The sequence below is a fragment of the Prionailurus viverrinus genome, chromosome B4 (assembly GCF_022837055.1).
Source record: "Prionailurus viverrinus isolate Anna chromosome B4, UM_Priviv_1.0, whole genome shotgun sequence".
NCBI classification, from domain to species: domain Eukaryota; kingdom Metazoa; phylum Chordata; class Mammalia; order Carnivora; family Felidae; genus Prionailurus; species Prionailurus viverrinus.
This window is the reverse complement of record NC_062567.1, coordinates 13,365,133-13,386,101: the sequence shown is the minus strand read 5'-3', so window position 1 is coordinate 13,386,101 and position 20,969 is coordinate 13,365,133. Positions and strand designations below refer to the sequence as shown.

At 35.9% G+C, this 20,969-nt stretch overlaps 1 protein-coding gene across 2 annotated transcripts in view; it reads right to left on the bottom strand.

Moving 5' to 3' along the window:
- STAM (signal transducing adaptor molecule) overlaps window positions 1-20,969 on the bottom strand; it is a 78,821-nt gene that overhangs the window by 31,621 nt on the left and 26,231 nt on the right. Inside the window, exons 3-5 of one of the 2 annotated variants that reach the window (XM_047867756.1) lie at window positions 9,042-9,117; window positions 8,865-8,960; window positions 7,144-7,293 (exon numbers count right to left, since the gene is read on the bottom strand). In XM_047867756.1, the coding sequence (XP_047723712.1) occupies window positions 7,144-7,293; window positions 8,865-8,960; window positions 9,042-9,117 (322 nt within the window). The remainder of the gene's footprint in view (window positions 1-7,143; window positions 7,294-8,864; window positions 8,961-9,041; window positions 9,118-20,969) is intronic. The other variant, XM_047867757.1, reaches the window with a different exon arrangement.

Below are 20,969 nucleotides of genomic sequence, written 5' to 3'. Positions count from 1 at the left end.
AAGATTACAAAATTGATAAACCACTATTCAGAATCATCAAGAAAAAAAGAGAGGACTCAAATAAATAAAATCAGAAATGAAAGAGAAGTTACAACCCGTATCAGAGAAAGACAAAGGATCCTAAGAGACTACTATGAACAATCACATGTCAACAAGGTGGACAAGCCAGAAGAAATGGTTAAATTCTAAGAAACATACAGTCTTTCAAAAGTACAAGAAGAAGAAACAAAATCTCAAAAAATGATTACTAGTAATGAAAATGAGTCAGTAATCAAAAGCCTCTCAACACACAAAATCCAGGACCAGACTTCCACAGGTGAATGTCTATCACACACTCAGAGTTAACAGCGTCCTTCAGAAACCATTCCAAAACACTGAAGACTAAGGAATGCTTCCAAACTCATTTCACAAGGCCAGCATTACCCCTGATAGCAAAACCAAAGACACTACCAAAAAAAAAAAAAAAAAAAAAAAAAAAAAAGCCAATATCCTTGATAAGCCTGCAAAAATCCTCAAGAAAATATTGGCAAATCAATTCAACAATACATTATTAGTATCATACACCACGATCATGCGGGCTTTACTCCAGGGATGCAAGGATAGTTCAATATCTGCAAATCAATCAACATGATACACCACATTAATACAATAAAGGATAACAACCACATGATCATCTCAACAGTAGCAGTGAAAGCATCTGACAAAATTCAACATTCTTTTAAGATAAAAACTTTCAGCAAAGTGGGTAGAGGGAACATACCCTAACATAATAAAGATCATATATGACAAACCCATGACTGACACCACACTTAGTGCTGAAAAGCTGAAAATATTTCCTCTAGGATCAAGAACTAGATAAGGAAGCCCACTCTTGCCACTTTATTATTCAACGTATTGTTGGAAGTCCTAGCCACAGCAATTAGGCAAGGAAAAAAAAAGGGGGGGGGTGCTCTGCACCTTCTCATTTGGCACAGTTGCATCTTCTTATGATTTGCCAACCACAACCCTGAGACATGATGGTGAATGTTGGAGTAAATGAATTTGGCTGTATTAGGCTTCTGGTCACCAGAGCTACTTTTAACTCTGGCAAAGTGGATACTGTTGCCATCACTGACCCCTTCACTGAATTCAAGCAAGTGGTATACATGTTCCAGCATGATTCCACCTATGACAAATTCAAAGGCACAGTCAAGGCTGAGAACAGGAAACCTGTCATCAATGGAAAGCCCATCTCCTAGGAGCAAGATCCCACCAACATCAAATGGGATGATACTGGTACTGAATACGTTGTGGAGTCACCTGGGGTCTTCACTACTATGGAGAAGGCTTGGGGCTCACTTGAAGGGTAGAGACAAGAAGGTCATCCTGTGCCCTTTCTGCTGATTCCCCCATGTTCGTGATGTGCACGAACCATGAGAAAGATGACAACTTCCTCAGGATTGTCAACAATGCCTCCTGCACCACCAACTGCCTGGTCACTCTGACCAACATCATCTATGACAACTCTGGCATCCTGAAGGGACTCATAACTATAGTCCATGCCGTCAGTGCCAGCCAGAAGACCACGGATGGCCCTCTGTGAAGCTGTGGCATGACGGTCAAGAGGCTGCCCAGAACAGCATCTGTTTCTACTGGCACTACCAAGGCTGTAACCAAGGTCATCCCTGAAATGAATGGGAAGGTCACTGGCACGCCTGCCATGTCCCCATCCTCGAGTGTGTCAGTTGTGGATTATGTCTGCCACCTGGAGAAAGGTACCAAATAGGACGATATCAAGATGGTGGTGAAGCAGGAATTAGCGGGACCCCTCAAGGGCATGCTGGACTGAGTAGCAGGTGGTCTCCTGACACGTTAACAGTAGACGCCTACTCTTCTACCTTTAATGCTGGGGCTGGCATTGCCCTCAATGACCACTTTGTCAAGTTCATTTCCTGTTATGATAATGAATTTGGCCAAAAGCAACTGGGTGGTGAACTGGGTAAGAGCCCCCTGCACCACCAGCCCCTGCCAGAGCACAAGAGGAAGAGAGAAGCCTTGAGCTGCTAGGGAATCCTTGCCCCAGCTCATCCCCAACACACTGAGAACCTCCCAACCTCGACACAGTTTCCATCCCAGACACCATGAAGAAGAGGAGCCCTACCTTGTCTTGAACCATCAATAAAGTACACTGTACCAAGCCGCCCCCCCCCCCCAAAAAAAAAAAGGAAGAAAAAGGAAAAGACATCCAAATTGTAAAGGAAGAAGTAAAACTGTCACTATTTGCAGGTGACATGATACCATATATAGAAAACACCTTGGGGCACCTGGGTGGCTCAGTCGGTTGTGTCCGACTTTGGCTCAGGTCATGATCTCGCAGTTTGTGGGTTCAAGCCTCATGGCAGGCTCTGTGCTGACAGCTCAGAGCCTAGAGCCTGGAGCCTGCTTAGGTTTCTGTGTCTCCCTCTCTCTCTGCCCTTCCCCCACTCATGCTCTGTCTCTCTCGAAAATGAATAAATGTTAAAAAAAAAATTAAAAAGAAAACCTCAGACTTCTCTGAAAAACTATCAGAACTACTACATTCCTCCAGTAAAACTGTGGGACACAAATTCAATTTACAGAAATCTCTTGCATTTCTATCACTAACGACAAGCTACCAGAGAGAGAAATTAAGAATACAATCCCATTTACAATCCCATCAAAATGCAAAAAATACCTAGGAATAAATTTAATCAAGAAGGTGAAAGACCCGTACCCTAAAAACTGTAAGACACTGATGAAAACAAATGAAGATGACACAAATAAACAAAAAGATATGCCAATATCATGAACTAGGAGAATTAATATTGTTAAGATGTCCATACTACCTAAATCTACAGATCCAGATTCAATGCAATCCATATCAAAATATTAATTTTTCACAGAATATTATTCACAGAACTAGAATAAATAGTTCTAAAATTTGTATGGAACCATAAAAGATGCCAAATAGCCAAAGCAATCCTGAGAAAGAAAAACAAAGCTGGGCATATCACACTTTTGGATTTCAAAATATACTATAAAGCTATCATATAATCAAAACAGTATGGTACTGGCACAAAAAACAGACACATAGATCAATGGAACATAAAAGACAACTCAGAAATAAAACAACACTTATTTGGTCAATTAATCTATGACAAAGGAAGCAAGAATACACAATGGGAAGAAGAGTGTCTTCAACAGTGTTGAGAAAACTGGACAACCACATGCACAAGAATGAAACCGGACCACCTTCTTACACCATATACAAAAATAAACTCAAAATGGACTAAAGACTTAAATGTAAAACCCAAACCATACAATTCATAGAAGAAAACACAGGCAGTAAGCTCTCTGACATCTGTCTTAGCAATATTTCTTTGACTCTAACTCCTCAGGCAAGGACAACAAAAGCAAAAACACCCAAACGGGACTACATCAAACTAAGAAGTTTTTGCACAGCAAAGAAAACAACAACAAAACAAAACGGCAACCTACTGAATGGGAGAAAATATTCATAAGTGACATATCCCCTAAGAAGTTAACGTCCAAAATTTATAAAAATATATACAAAGATATACCATAAAAATATATGAAATATATATTTAAAAAACAAGTTCTACAATTTAAAAATGGGCAGGGAACCTGAATAGACATGTCTCCAAAGAAGACATACAGGTGACTAACAGGTACATAAAAAGATATTCAACATTACTAACGATCAGGGAAATGAAAATCAGGATCATGATGAGATAACTACTTCACATCTGACGGAATGGCTAGTATCAAAAGTAAATAAATTACAAGTATTGGCAAGGAAGTGGAGAAAAGAGAACCCTCACATTGTTGCTGGAAATGTAAACTGGTACAGCCTCTACTGAAAACACTATGGAGAGTCCTCCTCAACAGATTAAAAAATCCAGCAATTTGTTTAATTTAACAAATTAAAATCCAGCAGTTCTGGTTTTTGTGTGAAAAAACTCCTAGGTTTTTATCCAACGGACAAAAAACCCACTCATTCCAAAAAGACATATGTACCCTTGTGTTCACTGCAGTACAACAGCCAAGACTAGAAGTAACCTAAATGTCTGCTGAAAGATGAATGGATAAAGATATGGTCTGTGTGCACGCGCACGTGCACGCTACATGCATGCACGTGCACGCACACACACACACACACATTACTCAGCCATAATAAAAGAGTAAAATCTTGCCATTTGCAACAACATGGAAGGGCCTAGAGGGTATGCTAAGTGAAATTACGTTAGCCAGAGAAAGACACATGGTATGATTTCACTTATATGTGAAATCTAACAAACAAAACAGAAACAGAAACAGACTCACAGATACGGAAAAGAAACCGGTGGCTGCCAAACAGGAGGCAGGTGAGGGGAATGGACAAAACAGGTAAAGGGGATTAAGAGATACAATCTTCCGGTTATAAAATAAGTAAGAGGGGGGATATAATATACAGCATAGAGAATCAATAACATCGTAACAACTCTGTATTGTGGCAGATGGTAACTAGACTTATTACAGTGACCATTTCATAATGTATATCAACAGTCAATAATTATGTTGTACACCTGAAGCTAATACAATATTGTATGTCAAATATTCTTCAATTAAAGAAAACAGAGAAGGAAGTGCAGAAACAAGCTATATTTAAGCCCTATACTCCTGGGCTGCACACTTTTCAAAGTTCTTTCCGATCATCAGGTTCTAGGTGTTGCAATGATTCCTGTTACTCATTTGTCGAATACAGTCGCAGTGCAACCGTTACTTTTATCTCTATGTCAAAAGTTAGTGCTACGAGAACTGCAGCGGAATGAGTTAAGTGACTGAAGTACGACTTTTCTTAATATTTTTAGATTATTTTCTTCTGTACTTGGATGAAAAAATACACTTTAAAAATCCTAATATTTTCAGAGGCTTTTGTTAAGGACGCTGACAAAGATCTAGTCTGATTAAAATGTAATAATGATTAGGCAACTAAGTGAGTTTAAAATCTCCAGGGACTTGTGTAGATGATCCTACCTGATCTTTTTTTAGTAAATATGAAGTTCTTCACAAACATGGTTTCCAATAATCAGCTATCAGACACAATTGTTAAATAAAATCACCATTCTAGCTGATTATATCTTACTTTATACGCATTTTATGTATTTCTTGTGGCTAAAGATAGTAACTACAACAAAATTAGCTTTCATATGCTTTAGAACATCTAGATGAAAAAAAGAAAAGTAACTCTTAACTTTACTATTGCTGATGTATGTCCTGAACCTCTTGAACAGGAGAGGAACCTAACTTCTGTGCCAGTCAATAAATAAGTGCTCTTGCCAGTGTTCACTCCACTTCCTGTCCTGTGAAGCCTAGTCCGGACAGACACATATCCACTAACCTCTATATCAACCGGAAGGCAGGATCGTGTAGTGGAAAGAACACTGGACTGAGAGTCAGGAGGCCTGTGTTCTACTTCCAGCTCTGTCAACTACGAGCTGTGGCCCTGGGGAAGTCACTTAACCATTCTGGGTCTCAGTTTCCTCATCTGTAAAATGAGGGGATTAGATTAGAGAATCCCTAAAGTTGTTCACGCAACTACCTGAGATTCTAGGTTAACGAAACAAAGCTACATGACACGTAGATCGTTAGTCCTTCCTTCTCCAACTGGAACAAATTCCATCGTGGACTGAAAAATAGTTTTCACTTGTACCGAAAGCCGTACTCAAGATCAAGAGCAGTGCTTCCCAAACTTTAACGCGCGCACAGAATCATCTGGAGATCTTGTTAAAATAGAGATAATAAATCCATAGGTCTGGAGTGGCACCTAAGATACTTCATTTCTAACAAGCTTCCATGTGGTGATGATGATGATCAACAAGCTACATGTTAAGTAACAAGCTCTAGAATAGCTTCTCGGGCCACAGAAACTGTAATTTCAGTAAGCATCTATACTCTAGTTTTCTATAGGGAGTCTACCCTTTGGTAATTAAACATCGCCTGTCTTGTCAAGGAACTTAATTATAAGATAGGTTGTTGTTGCTCTGCACAAAATTATTCCCTAATTACACAGATGTTAGAAAACATTCTGAGAGTAGTAAAAGCCAGCTACAAATTATGAATAAATACTTCTTAAAGACATAATTTATCATTGTAAAACTATTCACAAGTCAAATTTCAAGTAAGAAGAAAAATATACTGCCCTTCCCATATCTCCCAAATATATTTCTGCATCTTCACATCTCAAGGCTATTCAGACAAACTAAAAGAGTACTTTGGGAAGAAAGTTCAGTTAAGTCTGGATAAATCACTTCATAATTCGGTGAAGTGCTCAAAACCCCGAACTTGAGCCCTCCACAGCTTGAGAGTTTTCTGTGCATGCTTTCACACCACTTGTCATATTTCACCCCAGTCCATGCCGTAGGGAAAGACAGTATAATAAATTATCACACATTTTAAGGCCCCCTAGATTCGCTGGGCATCTCAAAGGATGCTTACTCAGAATAGAAAAAAAATAAAAGATACCCTTTCAAAAATGCTTTCTTCGTGACATAAATTAGAGATTGATCCCATTATATAAACTGGGGAAGGGAGAGGCAGAAAGGAAATTTCAGCCTTTCACTCAATCATATTTATGCACTAGTCAGTTCTAATTAAGTGAAAAGCTATTTCATGCGCTTCTCTTCTCATCAACTCCCTTATCTCCGTCTCACTTTTAATACAAGTATTCATAAATTTCACTATCAAAACAAACTCTAAACTCACCCTTAAATTTTAAGGACAGCCCAACTTTTAAGCTGTCATTCTTTGTAGATAAAATTAAAGCATTAAGAGCACTTAAGAAGACTGTCAGTATTAGCTGATACCATAGCGCAGTTTTGTCTATATTATTAAAAACTCAAAAATTTTTTAATTGCAAAAAGCTAATTTAATTTATTTATAAAGAAGGAGAAACAGTGGGAAAGTGGAAGTTGGAACAAATAAATATTCCCCTGAATTTTTCTGGCATCACTGAACGCAGGACTTAATAACAAAAATTCCTTTGGGGTAGTAAAAACTACCTGGTTTGGAAGAAAAAAAGAAAACTTCATATAAATGTGGCTACTTTAGAGAAACCAACTATAGCACACATGCAACTTTACAAAATACCTGAGAGCCAATAGCTGGAAATGTAACTCCTTGCTCCTTAAGGTTCTTAATCATTGCTGATATTAGACTAAGCTGTGGATCATTCTTAAATTCATCTGTCCATTCGACCATAAGAGCCTTTAATTTTTCACAGACTTTAGGATGACCCTGAAAATAGAGAAAAAATTTAATTAAAAGGTACTAATTGCCTGGGTAATTTAACACAGATACATTAAATATAAATATTATAAAAGTGCTGTAGACATTTTTTTGAATCACAAATTATCCCTAGCTATAGATAATACATAAGAAAATATAGTTGGTTACTAGAAATAATCGAATATTTTTTCACATTATGAAAAAACAATAGGTGATACCAACATACATCCCTCATATCAAAGTAAAACAGTGTGTACTAACTTATACTGGAGGTCAGAGAGACAGAACTTTTTAGAGTATTTCGCAACTAAGCAAGCTTTGTACATCAGGAAGACACAGAAAAGTAGTCTGTTTTGTTTTGGTAATTTTGCAGACCAGTAAAAAATAAGCTGGGAAGAGAAAAAAATGATAGTTCCTTTATTCCTAATCCCTGACTTTTAATATGCCTGACTCTGTCTTTTCCCCAAGTTGTTTAATTATCAGAGGCTGGTTTGAGGTCCACTGCATGTCAATATTCCTAGAAACCTCATTCCTTCAAAATAACACCTCCCCCTTAAGTATAAAATCAATATGTATTTGGAAAATAAAGTAGTCCTTTTTCCTGTATGTAGCTGTTTGCTTTTCAAAATAGTTGTTCTTGCTACTAAACACAAATCTGCATATCACATCTTCAATTAAATTATAGAATACACTAGAACCTATTCATAAACAACCATACATTTTGATGGACACTCAGGACATTAAAAGAATGGTTATTAATTAGAAGACACCTAAATATAAATAAAGAATAAAGCAAAACATGAAAAGAATTAACACATGATCATGTTTGAAAACAAGGTACAGAAATTCTGTAAAGAATTATGGAAACAAATTTTTATCTTATTTCTGAACTGTTTTCTACTAAAACCGAGAAATACTCATCTTCCCCCCAAAAATATGAGGCATTTTCCCTTTTCACATCTTAAAATTTTTCTTGATTATATAACACTCCACCCTCCCCTTCCCCCTGCCGAAAAAAATAAAAAATAATTACCTTTAGAAGGCACAAATTTTTACTAGGAAAATTCACATATTACTAACTTAAATTTTTTAAACTGCTTAAAGTGAATTTTTTATGATACATTCAGTTAAATAAAGAGTATAGTATTAAAATCCTATCATGGTCAGGTAGTGGCCTTACTCATGTCACAATGAAAACAGTGCCATATTTTGGCAGTATTTCTGAACACTTCTACACTGGGAAAATACCTCTGTGGCTACACAAATGGTTATAAAAACTGTGCCCAAAACACACTGGTATTACTTAATCAGATAAAAAAATACACATATTTTCTTATCAGATGAAAGGAATGATGAAGAAAACAGGTTAAATATAGTCTAATCTGGTTTGGAAAAAAAAATTATCTAAGTACATAAATCTATAGTCTCTTCAGCAAAATAACTTACATACTGACATACTGAATAGACATAGCCTAGGAAGCGTTTTTAAAAAAAGAAAGCACAGACCAGTCCTTTGTGATTTAAAATGTAAAGAACTGAATAAAATACATGAAAGAAAAAGACTGTATAATGTCCCTTACCTTGTTTAATACGTTGCTTACTTCACTGGCAAAATCTCTTGAACATACTTCTAAATGAAAAATTTTGCCACAGTTTGATACACATGCTCCTAGAAGCTAAAAGCATAAAATAGCAAGTTAAAAAGGCTCTGTTTTAGCAGGAAATTTTGTGGTAAAACTTAAAATGAAATCACTCACAGTCAGAGCCTGCATAGCAACATGAGGATCTTTATGGTTCACCCTTCTCATAATAGACCGAAGACAATCTTTAGGTCTAAAAAATGAGAAATGTAACAATTAGTAGTACATCCAGCCATTTTCCCCCTTAACATAATAGGTAATAGACTGTACCATACAAAAGGCAGTTAATTCTTATTAACTAATTCAACTAACAAGTTCCTTTAAATTTTTCAAACAAAATTAACAGGCTCTCTTCCTTAGCAATCATACATTAGGCATTCCGTACTGCTTCTGGATGAAAAAAAAGTTCTGGAAATAAAATGGTAGACCAAAACTTCCACTTCCGCTCATGATGGAATAACTGGACCCAGACTTATATTCCTGTTGTAAACAATGAGAAAAGTAGAAAAACATACTTAAAATATATACTCAGGTAACTGTTTGGGACATCAGGCCATAGGCAGTGTTGAATAGTCTCTAAGAAGAAATACAATTAGATTAAGACAGACATTTGCCTCAACTTTCCACTCAGAGGCACTTCTCAAATATCGGTACAGGCTTTCTGCCTAAAGGCAATTTCTGGATCTCAGGGCAGAGAAGATGATCCTAAGAAGTGAATGGTGATCTGAGTTGAGGGTACAGAAATCAAAATTCAGACCAGAACTATTTCTTCATATAGCTCCTTCTACTGTGTCTTATAAATTCTGTCTCCCTTGGCCTCCCTGAATTTTGATTTTCTAAAAGATCAGTAAACTTGAAGACATGCTTAGGTACATGAACTTAAGTACAGAGGGGAAAAAAGACCAAATAAATTTAATAGAGATCATCACTAAAAATATTTTTAAAAGAGAAATGGAAATAAAAGAAAATCATAAAAATATTCAATTGGTATATAAAGACAATAAAAAAGCGTAAGTTCAACCTTGCAGATATCATCCAGAAAAATAGCAAATTTTGACATTTTAATCCAACCATATCAACATTTATACTAAATGCAAATGGTCTAAGCACACCGAATAAAAGACAGATTGCTAGAATGGATTAAAAAAAGCAGGGCCCACCTAAATGCTCCCTGTAAGAAACTGTTTAAATATAAAGACTTACAGAAGTTAAAAGTAAAAGGATGGAGGAAAGAAAGATTTGCAAACAAGAAAGTTGAAGTAGCTATACTAGTATCACACAAATTGCACTTTAAGTAATATTACCAGGGATATAGAGGAAAATTACATAATGATAAGGGGATCAATTCTCCAAGAAGACATAAAAGATCTAGATGTGTATTCTTATCCAAAAACAGAGCTTCGAAATACATGAAGCAAAAATTGATAAAATTGAAAAGAGAGACAAATCCACAATTTAGTTGGAGACTTCACTCCTTTCTTAGAAATAGATAAAACAATTAAACAGAAAAACAGGTAAGGAACATTGCACTCTACAATAGTGGGATAGATATTACTTCTGGTGCACACAGAATACTAACCAAGATAGACCATATATTGAACCATTAAAAAAAACTTAACTTTTTAAAAATTGAAATGATAACATGCTATGTCTTTAGACCACGATAAAATTATACTATAAATGAATAACGTAAAGAAAATTGGGGGCGCCTGGGTGGCTCAGTTGGTTAAGTGTCCGACTTTGGCTCAGGTCATGATACGACAGCTTGTGAGTTCAAGTCCTACGTTGGGTTCTGTGCTGACAGCTCAAAGTCTAGAGCCTGCCTCAGATTGTCTCCACCTCTCTCCATTCCTCCCCTGCTCATGTACTGTCTCTGTCTGTCTTTCTGTCTCTCTCTCCATCTCTCTCAAATATAAATAAAAACATTAAAAAAAAAAAAAAGAAAATTGGACCACAGTTGGTCATAATACATTATCCTTTTTATATGTTATTGGGTTTGATTACAATATTGCTGAGGATTTTTGTACCTTTGTACATAACCGGTCTGTGCTTTTCTTTGTTTTTGGTACTGACCTATTGAAGGGCTTATAAAATGAGTTCCAAGAAAGAAAATTCTAAGTCTGGATGACTTCAGTAGTGAATTCTATCAAATAATTGCTATTGTGCTGAATACACAATTTTTTTGTAGATGTCCTTTATCAGGTTGAGGAAATTTCCTTTAGTTCTTAAAGTTTTTGTTACAAATGTAAACTGAATTTTTTTCAAAGGAACTTTCCACATTTATTGAGATGATTATATGTTTTTTCTTTAGGCTTTGAGACAGTAAATTACACTGATTTATTTTCAAGGGTGAACCAGGCTTGCATGCCTGGGATAAAATCCACAAGATTTTTTTCAAAGAACCAGCTTTACTTCTGAATTTTCCCTATTGTTTTTCTCTTTCCAGTTTCATAGGTCTCTGCTCTTATTTTCATCATTTCCTTTCTTCTGCTTCCTTTACGTTTGCTCTTCTTGTTTCTTAAGATAAAAATTTAGATCATGGACTTGGGACATTTCTTCTTCAAATATAAACATTTAATTCTATAAATTTACCTCTACGGATAGCTATAGCTACATCCTCCAAGTGTTGATATATTTCATTTTCACTTTCATTTCACTGAAAATATTTTCCAAATGCTGTTGTGATTTCCACTTTGAGCCACAGGTTATGGCCCAAAGTGGAGATGAAATATGATCATAAAAAAATGAAAAGGAAAAAAAATAGAAAACAAAGGGAACAAAGAACAAATAAAACATACTGAAAACTAACAGCAAAATGGTAGCTTTAAATCCAACCATATCAATAACTACATTAAATATAAATAACCTAAACACTCCAATTACTAGGCAGAGACTCAAATTGGATAAAAAAGGACCAGGTATATGCTGGCTATAAACTATCTACAGGAAAATCTACTTTAAATATAGACAGATTAAAAGACAGAAACAAGATAGGAAAAGAGAATATCAATATTAATTAAAAGAAAGTCACTTTGGGCCTTTTTTTGTAAAAGTGAAAAACCTCTTCAAACTTCTTTTAGTTAAGGTAAACAGGTCTTTCTGTAACTGCGAAGTGGCATAAAACAAACCTTCCAAAAGCAGGGGATACCTGTACTTTCATGTAGCTGGGGCTTCTAACGACTTTTTCTCAAATCACAGACTAGCCAGAATGGACAGATTTGTCAGGAATGTACACAGCTGCCTTAGCAAATGTTAGTTCTGATGAACTAAAGCATTGAAGTCAATTTCACCATTCACAAGTTATTATTCCAACCCACCTCAACAAACTACTGTGGGCTTCAAAGAAAGCAAGACAGAGCTTTAAGAGGGGGCTCTTTTCTATCAAATCCTCTCTACTCCCACTCATCTCCCATCATACCACTCTCAGCCATTCAGTTTCTATGTGAAGTTACAACCGCTAAAAATAAACTATCTTAGGCTCGAAGGTAAATGAAAAACTAAGGCGTGAAATCTCCTTAATCTTCAGACACAAATATTACAGGGCCATGCTACGCTGCTTTCTTTTGCAATTCAGACTTTTCCAGTTTCCCACAGAAAACACAGACTGCAGAAATGAAGCTCTTAAGGCAATTCTGGAAACGACACATTCTTTAAATACATTGTTATCAGCAGTCACTCTTCAACCTAACCTAACCTAAGTGAATTAATAAAATGTTTCATTCTTGCTCATTCATCTTATTGAAAAAGTATCCAGAAAGCAAAAGCCCTCTACCTACAGTGCCATATGTTCATATGGAGTGCTGAACAATACCGACCCTTATGATTAATCCTGTCACCAATACTGTCAGACTCAATCACCATCTCCATGTATATTACAATGACACTATGGAAAAAAAGTTCAATAGGTAGCAAGTAACTCTGCTGATAATGTTTTCATTAACTAATGTTATGCCATCATTTTCACTTTGGCTTTTATAAATTTTCATAAGCTAAGTTTTACCAAGTCTTATATATAAAACAAAGCCACAAAAAGTCACCATCAAACTAAATCTTTATGACTACCAAATCAGCTTTCACATGTTAGTTGTTTTTATTTACAAATATCTACAAATGGGTAGAACTCTGAACACAGAACAACTTTCTATGTAAAAAGTCATAAATATTAGATAAAAATAGTAAGAGACACTTACATCACATTTGTCATTCATGCTCTTAATGACTGTGTGTCTCAGGTATGAAAAACTGGAATTTACAATTTTGTTTACTAAAATCCACTGTTTTACTCTAATGATATATTCATTGTTTTGTTATCTAGGTCAAAGCTCACATTCAATATTTAGAGCTGGCCTCTGTGGCAAATTATGTATTCCAAAGATACCCACAATAGTAACTCCCTTCCCACATGCTCTTGTATGAAGTGACTATGACATTTCCTATCAAGAGGTAGTTTACTAACCCTCCTCCTGAATCTGGGCTGACCTCAGTGACTTGCTTGATCAACATAATGTAGTAAAAGTGATACTGTGAGACATAATAGTTCATAAAAAGCTGTGTAGACTTCACCTACATCTTAGAACATTTGCTCTTAGGAAGCTCCCTCTGAGATCCCAGCTACTATTCCGTGAGAAACTCAAGCCACATGTACAGGTTTTGGTTAGTGTTTCAAGTGATAGCTCCAGCTGAGGTCCTAACTGACTGCCAGCCATCAATTGCCAGCCATATTGAGCATCATCCCACTCAGGCCTTCAGATGACTCCAGTCCCAGCCATCGGGTGACTGCAAGTTCATGAGCGACCTCAAGCAAGAAGTGCCCAGCTGTTAACCCACAGATCCATGACATATAATACATGTAATGCAAAATATGTGCAATGCATAATACATATACTATACAATACAATATATAATACATGTATTATAATATATAATACATGTATATCAATACATATTGATTCTTCAATATCAGATTGGCATGTCTTGATTCATGACTTTAACTTTCAAATAACTGTTCGTTTTAAGTGCCTAAGAACACAGCACAAAGAAGTGAGAAAAAATAAAATTGGGAGTAAAAACCCAATTTTGAATTTTGCCTCTGCTACTACTTTTGGAAAAGTCACATTAAAAATCTCAGTGTTGGGGCGCCTGGGTGGCGCAGTCGGTTAAGCGTCCGACTTCAGCCAGGTCACGATCTCGCGGTCCGGGAGTTCGAGCCCCGCGTCAGGATCTGGGCTGATGGCTCAGAGCCTGGAGCCTGTTTCCGATTCTGTGTCTCCCTCTCTCTCTGCCCCTCCCCCGTTCATGCTCTGTCTCTCTCTGTCCCAAAAATAAAAAATCTCAGTGCTTGGGGTGCCTGGGTGGCTCAGTCAGCTGAGTGTCCAACTCTTGATTTTGACTCAGGTCATGATCCCAGCGTCGTGGGATCCATGCTTAGCATGGAGCCCAAGATTCTCTCTCTCCCCCTCTCCCCCTCCCCCACCACTTGCATGCAATGCTTACTCTCTAAAATAAATTTTAATTTTTTTTATATAAATAAAAAATAAAATCTCAGGGCTTTAGCTTCCTCATCTATGAAACGATCTCTACAGTCTCGAGGATTCTACAGGTCCTAGCTATAAAATATATGGTGTTTTAAAAACTGCAGTAAAATACAAAAGTAAAATCATTGTCTAGGACAAATAAAGATGAAAAAATGAGATTGAATCAGAACCCTATGCTAGTCAAGGACTTGGCTCCTGCTACTATCCCCACTTCCTCAATCATCATCTTCTTTCGCCCCTTACAATGGGTCATTCCCTTCGGGATAAACAGATGTTATATTTAATACAGTCTACCATTAAAAAGAGAAAATTCCTATCAAACAGCCAGTTAAAGAAAGACTCCACTTAAACAGTAGCCAAAAGGACAAAATATAAGACACTTCACCAAAAATGTTCAAGACTGTAAGAGGAAAACTTTGCAACACTACTAAAAAATACAAAGATATGCTATGTTCTTGGATAGGAAGATTTAGTATCATAGAGACAATTTATTAATTCAAAACAAAGCCAATTTAAAAAGAAACAGTTTTGTTTTTAAACTAGTCAAGCCAATCCCAAGGTTTATATGGGGACAGCAGGAAGGGGAAGGAGTATTTAGAAAAACTTCAAGGCGGGGGGGGGGGCGGGGGGGGGGGGGAAGAAAAGGAAATCTAGCCCTGTCAATTACTGAAATGTAGTCTAAGGCTTTAACAATTGAAATCAGGCGGTAGCAGCACCAATGAAACAAAAGATAAAGTTCTAAAATAGTTGGGGTAATATACACAGTGTATATATATGTAAAGGAGCATAATATATAAAGGCAGTATTTCAAATCAGACAGGAGAAAGATGGATTATACAAAAAAATGGCGCTGGAATTTTAGGTACCCAAACAGAAAAGAATAAAGTTAGAGCCATACCTTATACTACAAAAGAGGATATTCCAAATAGATCAAAGATTTAAATGTAAAAAACGAAACCACCAGTACAGAGACTTTGGAAGACAGTTTGGCAGTTTCTTACAAAGCCAATCATAGTCTTCCAAATGATCCAGCAACCATGCTCCTAGGTATTTACCCAACTGAATTTGAAAGCCTGTGTCCACACACAAAACACCTGTACCTGAATATATTTCATACTGGCTTTATTCACAGTTACCAAAAACTGGAAGGAATCAAGAAGTCTTTCAATAGATGAATGGATAAACAAAACTACAGTATACCCATAAAATGGAATATTATTCAGAAATAAAAGGAAGTGAGCTATCAAGCCATGAAAAGACACAGATGAAACTTAAATGCCTTTTGCTAAATAAAAGAAGCCAGTATGAAAAGCTATATATTATATCACCTCAATTATATGACATTTTAGTAAAGGCAGCATTATAAAAGCAGTAAAAAACCAAAACCAAAACAATGGTTGTCAAAGGTTCAGAAAAAGGGAAAAAAGGAATGAACAGGTGGAGCACAGGACCTTTTCAAGATGGTGAAGCTATTGTGTGATATTGTAATGACAGATACATATCATTAAAGATTTGTCAAAACCCATAAAAGTGTGCAGCACAAAATGAGACTTTATGGAAACTGTGGACCTTAGTTAATAATAATGTACCATTACTGATTCACTACTTATAACATATGTCCCACACAATGCAAGATGTTAATAATAGGAGTAGCTTCACGTAAGGGATAGGGTGGGTATACAGAATTCTTTGTTCTGTATGCTCACTTTTTCTGCAAATCTAAAACTGTATTGGGGCTGTCTGACAGCTCAGAGCCTGGAGCCTACTTTAGCTCAGATTCTGTGTCTCTCTTTCTCTCTGCCCCTCCCCTGCTCGTGCTCTTTCTCTCTCCCTTCCTCAAAAAAATAAACATTAAAATTTTTTTAAACTGTATTTAAAAACCAAAGTCTATTAATTACGAAACAAACAAACAAACAAAAAAATGAAACCACAAAGAAAAAAATGAGTTAATTCCAGTAAAGCCTGAGAGAGGGAAAGTCCTATACAATTCATAATTCTACAAACCATAACAACCATATATAATTAAAATCTTCTAAATGGAAAAACAACAAAGTCAAAAGAACAATGTAACATACATATACACATATATACACATAACTCAAATTATAGACAAGGTCTGTCCCTAATATATCAAAAACTATAAGAAATGAAAGGATATGTACAGACAGTTCACAGAAAAGGAAACATAAAAAGCTCTTAAACATAGAAAAGGACGTTCAACTTTGCAAACGATAACAGTGAAACCTTCAACTCTATGGAAGACTATCCCATGATGAGCCCACAGTGATGTATATGGAAGGGATGAATTACTATATTGTACACCTGAAATTATTATAGCACTGTATGTTAAGTGAAATTTAGTTAAAAAAAAAAAAAAAAGACTATCCCATCTGAAGCCTCTTCACCTTTATGGACAGGGGTCAAAAGAGAGCCCCAACCACTCCTTCCCAGGTCTCAAAGGTTCCATCTGCAAAGGTCTAGAGCAAGTCTTAGGCACTCAACTTTCTCTACTAAACAATAATTGAGAATTTGAGAACACATGTCTATTATTCCTATTTCCCAGTGCCTAAAGAGAAGCTCCAGACTATTCTTTTCATCATTAAACAGCTCTGCCTATGCATTACTTTCCACCTTCTGAAACTTCTCCACTCTGTCCTCTAGAATTCACAGTCTGTTGTCAACAAAAGCCCTGCTCCTCAGGCCTTTTGCTCTACAGAAATCTGGCTAGGGACGACACTACTCTTACTATATATGGGCCTTCTTTGCCCCCTTTACTACTTGCAAATCATTCTCCCTCCCTCTTTCCTAAAACAGTCCAGTTTTCATCAGGTCAGACTATCTTCTTAATGCAATTATTTAAAAAACCTCAATTACCCCCTCATCCCTCAATGATTTTAACTCCTGGCTCCCTACTACTCTCTCCAACATCACTGCTGTCTTAATTCTCAGAGACGTTAATTACTACACAGGTGCTGTTCCCAATATCTTGTCTTTTCAACTTCTATCCCACTTTATTATTATTAACTACCATGGTCATAATCCTAGACCATATTATTGCCAATAAATGAAAACCCTCTATAATCTCAATTTCAAGCATTCCAACTAGCACTTCTATTTTTCTAACTCACTCACTCTCTTATATCCAACTCTGTACTCATTTAGGGCAAATCACCTCTTCTCCAGCTACCCTGTACCTTTCAAGTTCTTAAAAAGCACTAAGCTTGCAGGATTCATGTAGATGTTACTCCCTCTGCCTGGGACTTCTTGCTTTCAGCTCTTTGCTTCTTCTCAGCTTTAAAGCCATAACGTAAATGTTACCCCTTCACACTAGAGCTTTCCTAAAAAATCTAAGTAGGTCTCCCCTTTTATTCTCCACTAAAGCACTCTGATCACTATCTCCTTCGCTTGTTATCTATTTCTACCTTCCACAAGTAGACTGTCACCACAGCTGATGACAAAGGCTATATTGCTTTATTTACCACTGCATACTTGAAGCATGATACCTGGCCAGTACTCACTGTTTTGTCAAATAAAAGAAAAAATGACTGATGCCATCAACAACAGTTGGCTACCATTCTTAAAAAAAGCACTTAAAAAACCTTGAAAATTAAGGGTATTGAAAGACATCTGTTTCTCTACCGGACTGAAAATGTGTGAGTCAGAGATTATTTTTTCCTTAAAAATATCAGGAAATATTCTATCAATTCCCAGTTGAAAAACAGAAATAGTCACAGCCCAAGTCAAGATGATACAGACAAAATGAAAAGCATAAAAATTTTAGCAAATTCTTTTCCAAAGGCCCCTATTTGTATTTTTCACAAAATGTCAGTAAAGACTATCATTATCCTTCTAATTCTATAGGAATAAATCAATGATTTACTACCTAAATAGACCCCTTAGCCAAGTAAAGAGAAAATTTGTATCATGTTTTCCACATTCAGTCAACTGTATCTTTGTCTAAAGCCAAGCAAAAACAATTCAGACATAAAATAATAGCGGAAATCAATCTGGATGTCAATTTCTGAACTTTAATTTTAACTTGTTATTGTGGGTAATCAAGACCTACCTTTCACATTTATTTTTCACATGAGAATATAAACAAATCAATTAAAACTAATAGACAAAAGCTATTCATTATGTGAAGACATGTTAAGGAAAACTGCTACCATCATTCAAGTTCTCTTGATTCTAAAATGACTTTTCAGTCCATCATATGACCTCAATGGCTAGGCATTTTTCAGTACTTACTCATACACTGGAACCGCACACTAAAAATCATGTGACTATCTTAGGAAGTCAGAAAAAACTTTAAAAATGTTCTTTAAGGTTTTAAGTCCAGCATATTCAAACATTTCAGGCTTAAAAAAACCTTCAATAACCTTATATGAAGCAAACAGTAATAACATCTACTAGGCTTCCTGAAATTGATACAATTATTTACAATCGTTAATTAAATAATTTTAGTTAGCAATTACTAAAGTGTGTTAAATATTCTACATATCACTAATCAAAAATTGATGTTAAACTAGAAAATGATTTCTAAATTTGTCTATTTAACAAGCAATGCATTACTAACAGACATTAAAAGAAATACATTTCTAAGGCTACCAGGATATGTTAATGAATTAACTAAAAATGTCGAATAGTATATACAATATGCTCATTACATATAAATGGGAAATAAATTCATATTTCAGGAAAGAAACAACAGAAAGATACAAAAGAAACAAAAGTGGTACCTATGGAAGATGGGGAGGAAAACAGGGATGGCCATTAGACTTATCAATGTCATCTTTTTAAGTTTTAATTTTTGACCCAAAATAGATCTATTTTTAAAAGAAAAAAGTACAGGGACACCTGCATGGCTCAGTCGGCTAAGCAACCAACACTGGATTTCAGCTCAGGTCATGATCTCATGGTTCATGGGGTAGAGCCCCGCATCAGGCTCCACGCTGACAGCTTGGAGCCTGCTTGGGATTCTTTCCCTCTCTCTCTGCCCCTCCCCTGCTTGTGTACTCTCTCTCTCTTCCCCTCAAAATAAATAAATAAACTTAAAAAAAAAAAGTATGTATTTTATACGAGCACATGTATTTCCTGAAACCAACACACATAAATACACTCACACATATATACGTATGTTTTAAAGGATAGAACAACAGGACTTTTAAAAGAGAAATCATTACAGAAGATTTTTCAAAACATTGGAAGCTGTGTTTCTGGGTCACAGTTCTGACTAAAGACAATTTCACAATGACGGCTCTTTTTCTTCCCCTTAAGACTTGAAAATATTTTCCAAACTGCCATAACTTTAAAATAGATGAAAAGTTATCTATTCATCTATTTGAATAGACAGATTCAATCTATTTGAATAGATAGATTTTTTTGGTTAAAAATAAAAGAAGAAGAAGAAAAGGATTTGTGGGGGGTAGGTGGGGGAAGAAAGACTTGATATAAATTATTTTATTTGTGCACTAAATAATTCTACAATATACTGATGGTTATAAATCATTTTGATAAAAATATCAAAGCTTACAGAAAAAAAAACTTTCCCTAAAGTTCCGTGCACAAATCCCCAAATCCACCCTCTTAAATAGATCTGTATATTTTATAAAATTAGATTAACACCAAATGGCAATGCTTTCTTAAAAAATCCAGACTGTTGCCTAGTACACAAAAAAGCTTATGAAATGCATTCCAATCCATAACTACCCTCTACTTCAACCTACCCTACCCAAATTTGTCTCAGGAAATGTCACATCACATGGGTGTAGTTTCAGGAACGCCCTTCTCACACCAATCTTCTGTAAAGCGCAACCAGGTATCCAGAATACCTCACTGATAACCCACAGTAATGTCCAATATTCTTATGCTACCATCAGCAATCATAACTAAACATATGATTAAACTAAACTAAACGTAAACCAGATCTCAAGTTCTTCATATACACTAACTACAAAATGATTTCAGAGATTAAAAACAAATTTTAAGTGGTTACCAGATGCTTGGGGGAGAGGGATATGAGGAGTTTTCTAGTAAACAGTTTCAGCTGGGCATGACAAAGAGTACTGGAGATGGATAGTGACGCTGACCCCATAACAATGTGAATGTACTGAATGTCACAAAACATGCCACAAAACAGTTAAACTTATAAATTTTATGGTATACTGTATGTATTTTACCACACACAATAAAAGCAGACAAGCAAACAAAAGAAGTATGAACACCACCGTAAGTATCCCATAGTTTACTACTCACCTGAGAAGAACTTGAATAATTTTCTACTACTAAGTCGATCTGAGACTATCTAACACAATTTGTAACAATCCTTCTTAGGCATGTAGGTAAAACACAATAATTTCAGGGGCCCACAAAAATGTTTTATTTTAAAAGAAAAGGAAAAAAATGAACTTCTGAGGCAAAGAAAATGTTTGGATGTGTAATAATATATTGTCTTGATAACAACACAGTCATAAAATAGTTTTATTAGTTTTCACGGAGAAATGGACCCATG